This window comes from Strongylocentrotus purpuratus, unplaced genomic scaffold (genome assembly GCF_000002235.5).
Source record: "Strongylocentrotus purpuratus isolate Spur 01 unplaced genomic scaffold, Spur_5.0 spur5_scaffold_6, whole genome shotgun sequence".
Lineage (NCBI taxonomy): Eukaryota > Metazoa > Echinodermata > Echinoidea > Camarodonta > Strongylocentrotidae > Strongylocentrotus > Strongylocentrotus purpuratus.
In genome coordinates, this window is record NW_022145612.1 from 52,756,095 (window position 1) to 52,768,835 (window position 12,741).

Consider the following 12,741-nt stretch of genomic DNA (forward strand, 5'->3'; position numbering starts at 1 on the left):
TCCTTGGTTTTGATGAAATGGCCAATGAAAACATTGACGATCTAAACATTAAAGCCTTAATTCACCACTCACCAAGGACGACCTAGCTAATCGAAGAAGTGTAAACCCACATAAGCCAGGCAGATACTAATAAAATTGTGCTCATACTCGAAGAAATACTGAAATTGAAATTGAAATTGACAGCGGCACATCGATAAAATGTAGACTCGATACACCTTAAAACCTGAATCACACTCTACTGATAGCAGCATGTGCCCCCAAAAAATCTCCAAGGTCGGTTGAACTTTTTTAGACCCCTCCCCAGGACTTAATCAATTACATGTATGTGCCCCCCCCCCAAAAAAAAAAACCAAAACAAACAAACAAACAAACATCAAACTTGGCTACGGCCCTGTTCTGGAGTCATAAATTTGGCCCAGTTTGATAAAGTAACAAGCACTGTACACAGAAAGATGTATATGGTGTCAGGCCTGTACTTACTTGATTTCCTTATCTTTCTATGCTCATTATTAGCCAGTATCCATTGTCTACCAAAATTGTTTGGCAAATGACATTTATTTGTAATCTTGAACATTCAGTGCAAGTTACATTTGATTCTGTGAGTATTCATTTTCTTTATTTACCAGAACTTGTTTATCTTAATGTTTCACTTGTAAATATTGTGAAAATTGTGTATTTGCTCTCTCTTTTGTGGCTATATTACTACGTTCTGTGATTCTGATACTTAATTTCCCAGTGTATGAGATAAAGACTCACCTTGACCTTTGTTATTGGCAGTGCAAGGTTATGGAGGATTAATCAGTGTTCTTAACTCTTTATTTGTTAGTTATTAAATATTAGAAATGGTTGGAACTAATATTTTTTAAGTTTTGGTGTCAATTTATAGAGTTAATGATAGAAAATGGTCTTAATTATGCATTAAATCGGCTGCCATATTTTATGTACATCATCTCCTCTCACTTTGTTACTTTTTATTTAACATGGGCATAACAAGTACAATAATAAGATCTAACAGTAACACTTGTAAACAAGCTGGGTCTATAAATAGTAAACAACTTTAAGCGTATACTTATACTATTTATAGCCTTATTTCAGATACATGACCCTGACTGACCCCATGGTATGGATGAGTGACCATAATTTTAAAAATGCCTCCGAGCAGACAGATTTTTTTGGTTATGACTCACGACAGCACACACACCCTGACGGTGCCCTACTCACCTCCCTCGGGAAAGTTTCGGCTGCGATGACCATCAAATGCTGAACTTCGTGAGTGCGAGAAGAAGCTCGAGCTCCCACCTCGTTTTCCAGTGTAAAACCTTCGAGATTCGCATGTATTTCGGTGAAAAATCATACTAATCGATCGCAGAGGAGAGAAGTTCACGAAAGCTCGAATCATGGTCTTTCGTTTATTCTTCAAAATTTATGAATTGATAGATTCTATGATATAATTATCTTCATCACCTTGAAGCGGCACTTAACTATTAGGCGCCGTTTGTAAACCTATTATTTAGACAAATTATATGTTATTTGACCGTTCGATATTTCGTTCCGTTGGGGGGGGGGGGGGGGGGGGGGGTGGTAAGGTCACCTTTTCTGGTCACCCATTAGCACAATTTAAAAAAAAAAATTATTATTTGTTTACAAACAAACAAAAAATTGAGGGGGGGGGGGGAAGTTTCCTCCAAACATAGACAAAAACAAAATGAGGGAGGGAGGGGGGGGGGGGTAGGTTTGACCCCAAAAACACGGTAAAGGGGGTACTTTTTTTTTTACTGAGGGCGGTGATTTCAAAGGGAGGGAACATCATACGCGTACCCTAAATAACACTGAGTAGGGGGGGGGGAAGTATTACTATGTGAAATCGTTGATTAAGTAAATGTATTCAAATTTATGGATGCTTCCTTCCCAGGTGTGTGTGGTGATGAAGCATTTTATTCACCTTTTTTATCGATACATTTTATTTCGAATTCAGTAAAAAAAAAAATTAAAAAAAACAGGTCATAAACTTTTACAACGTACATATTTAAATTAAACTTAAATATGTGAAACAAAGTAATTACATTTAAATTCAAATAGTTGGGAAATGAAATAGGGTGTATCAGTAAAAGCCTATGTGGCTGACAAGTTGATACACCCATTTAATACAAAGAATGAAAAACATTATATAAATTTCAGGTAGCTGACGGTTACATACTAAATTGCATTTAACTTAAACATACTGAGACAGTAAATAACGCTTGTACTTATTTTTAAAAGAATTTCCAAATTGAGTATTACGTATTAAGGGGGATAATGTATTTCATGTAATGGGACCAACGAACCGAATGGACTTAAAAAGAGAGAGTGAGATGTGACTTTGATTGATGGAATAACTGGTTGTGTCTAGTATTATAATTGTGGACATGGACATTTCAAGAAAACATATTCATCAAATATTCCGGTAATGTATCTAAATAGTAATGATGCATAAGTATATCCATTTTTAATCTATTAATATCAAAAACGTTCAACGTTTTAAATTTGTAAAAAAATGGTTGTGATGGGGCCCGATAATCTGCATTTGAGCAAATGCGTAATGCCTTTTTTGAAGACTGTGTAATTTAATTAATTTTGAAGGATAAGGATTAGCCCAGAGAATCATCAAAAATAAAATTTGTAAAGTGTCTCATGTGACAAAGTAAACCAATATTGCGAGAAATTTTCGAACAAGTATAATTAATGTGAGGATCCCATGATAAATGTTCGTCCCAACACAATTCCTAAATATGTAATTGTTGAACAATTCTCTATTTTATTAGTATTAATAAAAATGGATATATCATTATAAACGTCTAACTTATTTTGGGGATTACGGAACATAACATAATAGTTTTCAGAACATTCAATGATAATCTATTACATAAAAGCCAAGAATGCACAAATTGTAAATGGACATTAATTGCATTAATCAACAAAGGAAAGTCTGAGTGTGAAGCTACACCTGCTTGTACTACAATTGCCAGAATGCAAATTGCATATATAAGTTGGTCCTCTTCTAGGGTGAAGGTTCTCATAAATGAAATACATTTGTCAACAGCTATATTTTAGTATTATTTAATGAATTAGTTACAATTGCTCCCCTGTAGGCTGTTATCTATCTTTCACCAAATATTATGTAAAATATCTATTCAGCTATTTTTTCCTCATTGAAAAGTAAAGGTTTTGTTATTGATTTAAAAAGTCTTTTCAACTAAAACTTAGTGCATGATACATGTACAACTTCAACTGTGCGTCACATTTTCAAGAACATTGCTGCGCCCATGTCATGCGAAAAAGGCATCACATCATGCCAAGAATACCTTCATTCATAATTTTATATACATGTATCTCTTCTCTTGTACATTTTCGTAAGGAACTTGATACATCTTATTTTCAGAATACCTAGTCATCTTTAGGAGAGGTTTCTTTAACCATATTATTGAAATCAAAAGAGAGCTGATTGAGTAAACTGAGTGGACTAACATCTCCCTATGTTTTTCATTAGTTGCTAGTCTTGAACCCAGACTGTATACCGTAGTTTATAACTTGTGGAAATTACACATCTGCTCATTTCTTTCTCATCACAAATAAGTCAAAATTAAATAAATTTAATTATGATGTGCAATTTCACAACTTGGAAGCAGCATTAACATCACCTGAGAAGTATTCCAACTGTATCATGGTGATAAGTTTATTCTCCTTGAAAATGCAAAGTTCAACACCAGAGGGCTCCCTTCAGATTCCCAGCATTCCACCAGGACCTTCTCTCCAGGGCGCGCTTCTTTCATGAACATGAACGAACATCTTTTTAGATCATAAGCTACCAACTACACACTGAAGGCAGAAAGATAATTCTGCGTTGCAGCAAAACTGCCGCAGTCTACACACATTCGACACATATCAGCTTGATTCAAGTGAGAATTGAAGTCAGTATCGCTCCAATTGACAACAAACTCATGCTTGAAAGCTGTCTCTGGTTTGAACTCGAGATCAAAACCATTTGGCGGCTCTTCTCGAAGGTTCTTTGGACAGAAGTCCTCAAGCAAGTACGCAAATGGCTTTGGCTTACGGTCTTTCATATCCACAGTGACCATCTGAATCCAATAGTTTGCCAGTTCTTCATCTGTATTCAGATCCATGCACTGTGCTTCCCAATACGCTGAACTCTTCCCTAAGTAAGTCAAGCAGATTTTAAACTTGAGGGCTTGGTCAATTTGGATTCTGCCTTCAGTGCCCTCCTTTAGATTAACCTCGACGTTGCGGCCAAACAATGATAAATGCTCATTGCCTGTGAAGTCTGGTTGGAAGAGATTGAGACTGGCTTCACAGTAGTCGAAGATACACCATGGATTGAGTTTCCCTGTGGAAGATATCATGACAAGACTTATCATGTATAAAACAAAATCAACAAAGGTGGCTAAAAACAAACACTTATCGTTACAGAGACAATGTCTCTCTCTGCTCATAATCCTCAAAAGTACTGAATGATGGTATAACAGCAGAAAATGAAGAAATGCCATATATTAAGAACTGGTTTTCCCAGTATATTCAGGGATATTAAGACCTTGATAATATTTAATATGTATTACCGTAAATATCCGTGTATTAGACGCACCCCTAATTTTGGGCCAATTTATTTTTGCCGACTTAGTCGACAGCAAGCCAGGTCCGTGTTAAAAAACCCACGCGGGAAGGACTTTCATTTCACCGCGAGGTGCGGTTGAATGTGTAAGATCATTAATGTAAATTAAAACACAGTAAAGGAACTACATTATTGAGATCTATCAGAACGATTACTTTCAAACCAAGGTGACAGACAAATTTGAGTGTTCAAGACTGTTCTATAGTTTCCGATCGGTGAGTCAACACACCGATTACTGAGCTGGGAAACATTACCAGGTATAACGCCAGCTAGGTGGAGGGGCATAAATCGAAACTTTTAATTTATTATTTTTATTTTTTTAACCTGTGTATAAGACGTACCCCCTGATTTTTTTTTTCGGCGGCAAAAAATTGCGTCTTATACACGGATATTTACGGAATACAGAAAGAAATAACTCTTTGTTCTTAATGTTGTTCCCATTTATACTTTGAAAATTAAGTTAGAAATGTATACCATTTCACATGTTCATCTCCTTTCTGATATATGTGTCCCACTTGGAAAATGAAAACTTGGAACTTTTGGTATAAAAAAAGATGACTTTAGTTGCTTTGATTTCCATCACTTTGATTTTTATCCACTGCAGCTTCATAATTTTTTTAAAGACCACTTAAGGCTGATGGTCAATTCTCAGGTTTGAAAATCTAGGTAAACGATACAATGTCATGTGCCTAAAAGTACAAATCAAATGGACACAAGTGCGTAGCTATAGGATTTAATTTTAGGGGGGGGGGTTGTATTGGGCACGCAAAGCGCGCTCCCTAGGGGGGGGGGGGAGCTTTGATGTTTCATCAAATTATTAGAGAAAGATGAAGATTCGTTGTGCCGTTCTCGACTCCTATTCCTTGTCTGAATTCAGTTTCCCCCTCCCATTAAAATAATGTATCATAAGAGAAAGAAGACGATTCGTTGGACCGTTCTCGACTCTAAAGTCTGGATTCAGTCCCCACCCTTCCGCGCAAAGCAAAGCAAATCCTTGTCTGAATTCAGTTCCCCCTCCCGCGCGAAAGCTTTGACGTTTCATTAAGTATCATTAGAGAAAGAAGTCGAGTATTGGACGTTCTCGACTCTTAATCCTTGTCTGGATTCAGTCCCCCCCCCCCCCTCCCCCTATCGCGCGAAACGTGGAAGCTTTGACATCATTCAATTATTAGAGAAAGAAGACACTTCGTTGTATCGTATAAGTCTTTGTCTGCTCTTTTTCCTTCCTACGGGTCGTCCTCTCCCTTTTTTCTCCTCTCTCGCTCTCTCCCTTTCTCTTTTTTGGCAGGCGCTTTTTGGGGGGGGGGGGAGGAGGGGGTGACTGCCCCCACCGCCCCATTGCTACGCGCCTGAATGGACATCAAGTGGCTCTTCTTATTATGACCTTACCAAATTTGTTGAACTCTCCATAGCTAAGATCTTTGTTAATGAAAATCTTGGCAAGGCCATCCTGTTCTGTCTTTGCCTCCTGAAATTTGGTGATAAATTTCCTCCATTCAGCTGGTACAGTGGAAGACATCTTTCTTGGTGTGGTAACAAGTCTATGTATTAAATGGAAGAAATAAACAAGAGACTAGAGCTCCATGGTTTTAATGAAATGGCCAATGAAGACATTGACGATCTAACCATTAAAGCCTTAATTCACCACTCATCAAGGACGACTTTGACAGATCCCACTGCACCCATCGTAAGATACACCAGTCCTAGCTAATCGCAGAAGTGTAAACCCACATAAGCCCAGGCATATACCAATAAAATTGTGCTCATACAGGAAGAAATACTAATACTAAAATTGACATTGGCATATCGATAAATGTAGACTCGATACACCATAAAAGCTGAATCACACTCTACTGATAGCACCATCAAAGTGGCAGCAGCTTGGTCCTTTGAATTAATCGCACTATAATAATTAAAACCAATAGAGGAAAAGGTCAGAAAAGACCGATAAAAATGAAACAAATAAAAGCAACATACCAACCTTGCCAATCTAGAAGATCCTCATGACCTTATAGATTCCAAGCATTACAATTTGTCTACCATACAAAGCTACCTCATATCATAAAGATTGAATTTTATGCATGTTTTAACCCCCTCCTGCGCGAAGCGCGTAATCTTTGACGTTACATCACATAATTACTCTTGATCCTTGTCTGAATTCAGTTACCCCCTCCCGTGCAAAGAGCGGAAGCTTTGGCGATTCATTAAATTATTAGCGAAAGAAGACGATTCGTTGTACCGTTCTCGGCTCTCAATCCTTGTCTGAATTCAGTCCCCCCCCCCCCCCTTGCACCCGCGCAAAGCGCGGAAGCTTTGACGTTTTATTAAATCATTGAAAAAAGAAGGCGATGCGTTGTACTGTTTTCGCCTTGTCTGAATTCCGTTGTCCCCTCGATCCGCGCGGAAGCTTTGACGATTCATTAAATTATTAGCGAAAGAAGACGATTCGTTGTACCGTTCTCGACTCTCAATCCTTGTCTGAATTCAGCCCCCCCCCCCCTTGAACCCGCGCAAAGCGCGGAAGCTTTGATGTTTCTTTAAATCATTAGAGAAAGAAGGCGATGCGTTGTATAGTTTTCGACTCTTAATCCTTGTCTGAATTCCGTTGTCCTCTCCCCCTCCTTCGCGAAGCGCGTAAGCTTTGACGTTTCATTACATAATTACTCTTTAGGCCTTGTCTGAATTCAAAAGAAGACGATTCGTTGCACCGTTTTCGACTCTTAATCCTTGTCTGAATTCAGTTTCCCCCTCCCGCGCAAAGTGCGGAAGCTTTGATGTTTTATTAAATCATTGGAGAAAGAATTCGATGCGTTGTACTGTTTTCGACTCTTAATCCTTGTCTGAATTCCGTTGTCCTCTCCCCCCTCCTGCGCGAAGCTCGTAAGCTTTGACGTTACATCACATAATCACTCTTGATCCTTGTCTGAATTCAGTTCCCCCCTCCCGCGCAAAGAGCGGAAGCTTTGGCGATTCATTAAGTTATTAGCGAAAGAAGACGATTCGTTGTACCGTTCTCGGCTCTCAATCCTTGTCTGAATTCAGTCCCCCCCCCCCCCCCCCTTGCACCCGCGCAAAGCGCGGAAGCTTTGACGTTTTATTAAATCATTGAAGAAAGAAGGCGATGCGTTGTACTGTTTTCGCCTTGTCTGAATTCCGTTGTCCCTCGATCCGCGCGGAAGCTTTGACGATTCATTAAATTATTAGCGAAAGAAGACGATTCGTTGTACCGTTCTCGACTCTCAATCCTTGTCTGAATTCAGCCCCCCCCCCCTTGAACCCGCGCAAAGCGCGGAAGCTTTGATGTTTCTTTAAATCATTAGAGAAAGAAGGCGATGCGTTGTATAGTTTTCGACTCTTAATCCTTGTCTGAATTCCGTTGTCCTCTCCCCCTCCTTCGCGAAGCGCGTAAGCTTTGACGTTTCATTACATAATTACTCTTTAGGCCTTGTCTGAATTCAAAGAAGACGATTCGTTGCACCGTTTTCGACTCTTAATCCTTGTCTGAATTCAGTTTCCCCCTCCCGCGCAAAGTGCGGAAGCTTTGATGTTTTATTAAATCATTGGAGAAAGAATTCGATGCGTTGTACTGTTTTCGACTCTTAATCCTTGTCTGAATTCCGTTGTCCTCTCCCCCCTCCTGCGCGAAGCTCGTAAGCTTTGACGTTTAATCACATAATCACTCTTGATCCTTGTCTGAATTCAGTTCCCCCCTCCCGCGCAAAGAGCGGAAGCTTTGGCGATTCATTAAGTTATTAGCGAAAGAAGACGATTCGTTGTACCGTTCTCGGCTCTCAATCCTTGTCTGAATTCAGTCCCCCCCCCCCCCCCTTGCCACCGCGCAAAGCGCGGAAGCTTTGATGTTTCATTAAATCATTGGAGAAAGAAGACGATTCGTTGTACCGTTCTCGTGATTCTAGTGCCCAGTATACGAGATAAAGACTTATATATTCTACCATGGAGATATCTATCTTATATCTCCATGATTCTAACTTGACCTTTGTTATTGGCATAGTGCAAGGTTATGGAGGATTAAAGATAAAGGCCAGTTATGGTCAAGTGATTGCATTGTGAAAGAAACGTTGTGGAATCGATCAGACTGAAAGGTTGATCATCTAGCATATTATTGGTGTGTACTGCAAGATTCTGGCCCATGGAGTCTTGGTAAAGTTACAAGCACTGTACACAGAAAGATGTATATGGGACTACGCGATATCTATCAGGTCCAAATAGATATCTATTTGGACCTGATAGATATCGCGTGTATATCAATTAGGCAAAATTTGTATCATCACGTATTAGTCAAAACATATTTCACATGATTGGTACCGGTAAAAAGAGCTTCCATTTCATTCTTTGAGAGGGGGCCGGGGCGTTTCCAAAACTGGTCTTTACCTTCAATCACTGTGTTTGTTATTTAATATAAGAACTGGGTGGAACTAATATTTTTTAAGTTTTGGTGTCAACTTATAGAGCAGTTAATGATAGAAAATGGGGTCTTAATGCATAAAATTCGGCTTCCATATCTCCTCTCACCTTTTCTTCTTATTTAATATGGGCATAAAAAGTATACAAGCAAGCTATAAATAGTAAACAACTTCAAGCTTATAAGTTATACGTATAGCCTTATTCCAGATACATGACCCTGACCCAGTGAAAAAAATACACGGGGGCTCAGGGCGAATTTCCCCTCGAAATGCCCAAAAGAGCCCCCGAAAATCAGAAAAGAGCCCCGGCGTAATTTAGAGTTCAATGCAAAACAATTTTTAGAATTAGAGAGTAATTTTTATGCAGGCAAGCTTGAAAAGTAGCCCCCGAAAAATAAATATTAATTTTTCCCTGCCCTGACCCCATGGCATGGATGAGTGACCATAATTTAAAAACTGCCTCCGAGCAGACAGATTTGTGTTGGGTTCCTGACCCTTGGCCTTTTACATGACTCACGACTATGTCACGCATTTAGGGAAACAAATAAATATATGCGACACTATTTCACTCAAATTTATATATTTGACACCTTCAAAAGACATTTGACAAGTTTTATTTGACAAGAATTTTATTCGACATAAATTTCATTCGACACATTGTTCGTCAAAAATTGTATTTATCAAAAAATTTATTCAACAAAAATTTTATTCGACAAAACTTTTATTCGACAAAACTTTTATTCGACAAAAATTTCATTCGACACATTTTATTCGACACATATTTTATTGAACAAAAATTTCATTTGACACAAATTTTATTCGACAAAAATTTCATTCGACACAAATTTTATTCTGCATGCCACAAAAAAGTTATTCGTCTCAAAAAAGTTATTCGTCTCAAAAAAAGCTGTTCGACTCACCCAGAATACATGCGATACTTTACACAACTAAACCTGCACCGTGCACGATCGCGCAACAGGCGCGTTTACGATACGAAGACTATAGATCCACGTCGCGGCCTATATAGCCTCTGGTCAATGAACAGTGGGCAGGATTGTTTGAGGGTGATGAGAGATGAGAAGAGGGAGGGCAAAGTCATGTAGTCTGGATGGTAAGGGGCTTGTTGGGGGGGGGGGGGGCGTTAAGGGGGCACAAATTCGTGTCTATTACCTACTTTGTTCACTTTTTCATTTTCTATATAGATTGTTTTAGGACGAAATGAAGGTGTGGGCATAGTATAATCTATAGTCGACCCGGGTAAAGAGCTAGTGGATTGGGGGGAGGGGGGGTTGGGAGGTATGTGGAAACGAAGTAGGTAATATACACTCCTTTATATTCCAATAACGCCACCCCCCCCCCACCACCACCACCACTATCCCCTATCCATTCAATTCCAGTCTACATCAGTATGCCCTCCCTCTTCTCATCATCCTCATGCAAACAATCCTACTCACTGTTAATAATTAATAAAGTAGGTAATATACTCATACTGTATACATACTCTTTTGAAAGAAGTCCATTGAACTTCAATGCAATTCAATGTATTTCTCCACAAATGCCAAACATAGAAAAATACATAAAATCAAATACATATACATGCAATAAAACGACTCCAATTTATGTTTGAAATAGAAACAAATCAGCAAAGGTAGAAAGGGTAGTCGAGGACTACCCCCCCCCCAACAATAATAACAAATTACAATCAAAAGTGAATATAAGGTCAAATGATGAGGTGGTACCATAGAGATATATATCTCTATGGGTGGTACCAATAACGAGAAAGAAGAGGGAGAAAATAGAGGGGGAAGTGCTTCCGTGAATAAAATTTGTGTCGAATGAAATTTTTGTCGAATAAATTTTTGACAAATACAATTTTTGACGAACAATGTGTCGAATGAAATTTATGTCGAATAAAATTCTTGTCAAATCAATGTTTTCTGACATTGTCGAATATATACATTTGAGTGAAATATATTTTTTGAAAGTGTCGCATATATTTATTTGTTTCTCTAAAGGCGTGCCATACACGACAGCTACAGCACACACACCATAGAGATAGTGTTTAATAGTAGTATATATCTCTATGACACACACACACCTAAACTGTGTCCTACTCACCTCGCCTCGGGAAAGTTTCGGCTGCGATGACCATCAAATGTTGAACTTCGTGAGTGCGAGAAGAAGCTCGAGCTCCCACCTAGTTTTCCAGTGTAAAACCTTCGAGATCCGCATGTATTTCGGTGAAAAACCATACTTCTAAGTCTAATCGATCGCAGATGAGAGAAGTTCACGAAAGCTCGAATCATGGTCTTTTGTTTAGTTGTTCAAAATTTATGGTAGGCTATAGTCTTTTGGACTACACTGCACTGTGGATGCTCACAGTCGGGTGCATGTAAACGTACCACTGAACTTGAAGAACTTTGCCAAGCTAGTTGTTGGTTGTATTTATTTGTAGATTGTAGTCCAATTTGACCATTGACGCCCAGTCTGGTTCCAGTCTGCTAAACAGATGTTTGTTTTGTTTCCTTTTTTCTTCCGAATACATGTAGTCTACAAAGATATTTGTATTTTTTTCACAAATGGAGTCGGCAGTTTCTAGGAAGGCACTGAGAAATTGGATGAGGGTTGATCATTCATATAAAATTGTCTTAAATGGAAGCAGAAATATTCAATTATAATGGAAAAACCCCAAGAAATCTGTCCGTAATGGAAGATAACAAAATATTGGGATTTAGGTTATATTTCTTCTCTGCTGCATGGTACTGGTCCCTCATAAACCCTTACCCTTCCACCAGAATATGCAGGGAGGGGAAGCTTTGATGTTTCATTAAAGTTTTAGAGAAAGAAGACGATTCGTTGTACCGTTCTCGACTCTTAATCCTTGTCTGAATTCAGTTCCCCCCCCCCCTCCCGCGCGGAAGCTTTGACGTTTCATTATTAATAAAGAAAATGATTCGTTGTACCGTTCTCGACTCTTAATCCTTGTCTAAATTCAGTTTCTTTTGACGTTTCATTAAATTATTAGAGAAAGAAGACGATTCGTTGTGCCGTTCTCAACTCTTAATCCTTTTTCTTCCAACGTCATCTTCATTTCTAGTTCTCTCTCTCTCTCTTTTTTGGCCAGCGTTTTTTTTTTCGGGGGGGGGGGGGGCGACCACCCCAACCGTCCCCTGGCTACGCGCCTGTATCCTCTCTGTCCCTCATTATCTCTCTCTCCCACTTACTACTTCTTTTTTGCACTTTTGCGCTTCGCGCTAGCTCGTTGCTTTTTAACGCTGCGGCTTTGCATTTGGCGCACTGCATTTCTATGATGCTGTTGATTAAATAAATTGAATAAATTTAACAGTGTTTTACTCACTGATGGGGTTGCCCTGGGTAAATAAAACAAAATAAATAAATTCATCAATTCCTGATAAAGCCGTATGAGCGAGAATTATACGGTTGTCTCATTTACGTATGTATTCTGAAAATGAGATGGCAAAATGTGTATTGATGGTCATCTTGCGGGTAATAACCATTAACTATCTCATCGGGCTCTCTTCATTAATTTGTCTCTACATTTTTATTTTGATGGTGAATTATTGGGGGGGGGGGTGATTGTACAGGCCATCCCCCCACCTGAAATATAGGGGGGGGGGGGGATATATCCCCCCA

At 39.0% G+C, this 12,741-nt stretch overlaps 1 protein-coding gene across 1 annotated transcript; it reads right to left on the reverse strand.

Moving 5' to 3' along the window:
- Positions 1-3,848: 3,848 nt before the first annotated feature.
- LOC105444252 lies at positions 3,849-11,918 on the reverse strand. The gene is made up of 3 exons (XM_011678243.2): positions 11,206-11,918; positions 6,053-6,204; positions 3,849-4,381 (listed from the first exon to the last, which is right to left on the reverse strand). Exons 1-3 carry the CDS (start codon positions 11,391-11,393, stop codon positions 3,849-3,851), a joined length of 873 nt encoding a protein of 290 aa, XP_011676545.2. The 5' UTR covers positions 11,394-11,918.
- Positions 11,919-12,741: the final 823 nt, after the last annotated feature.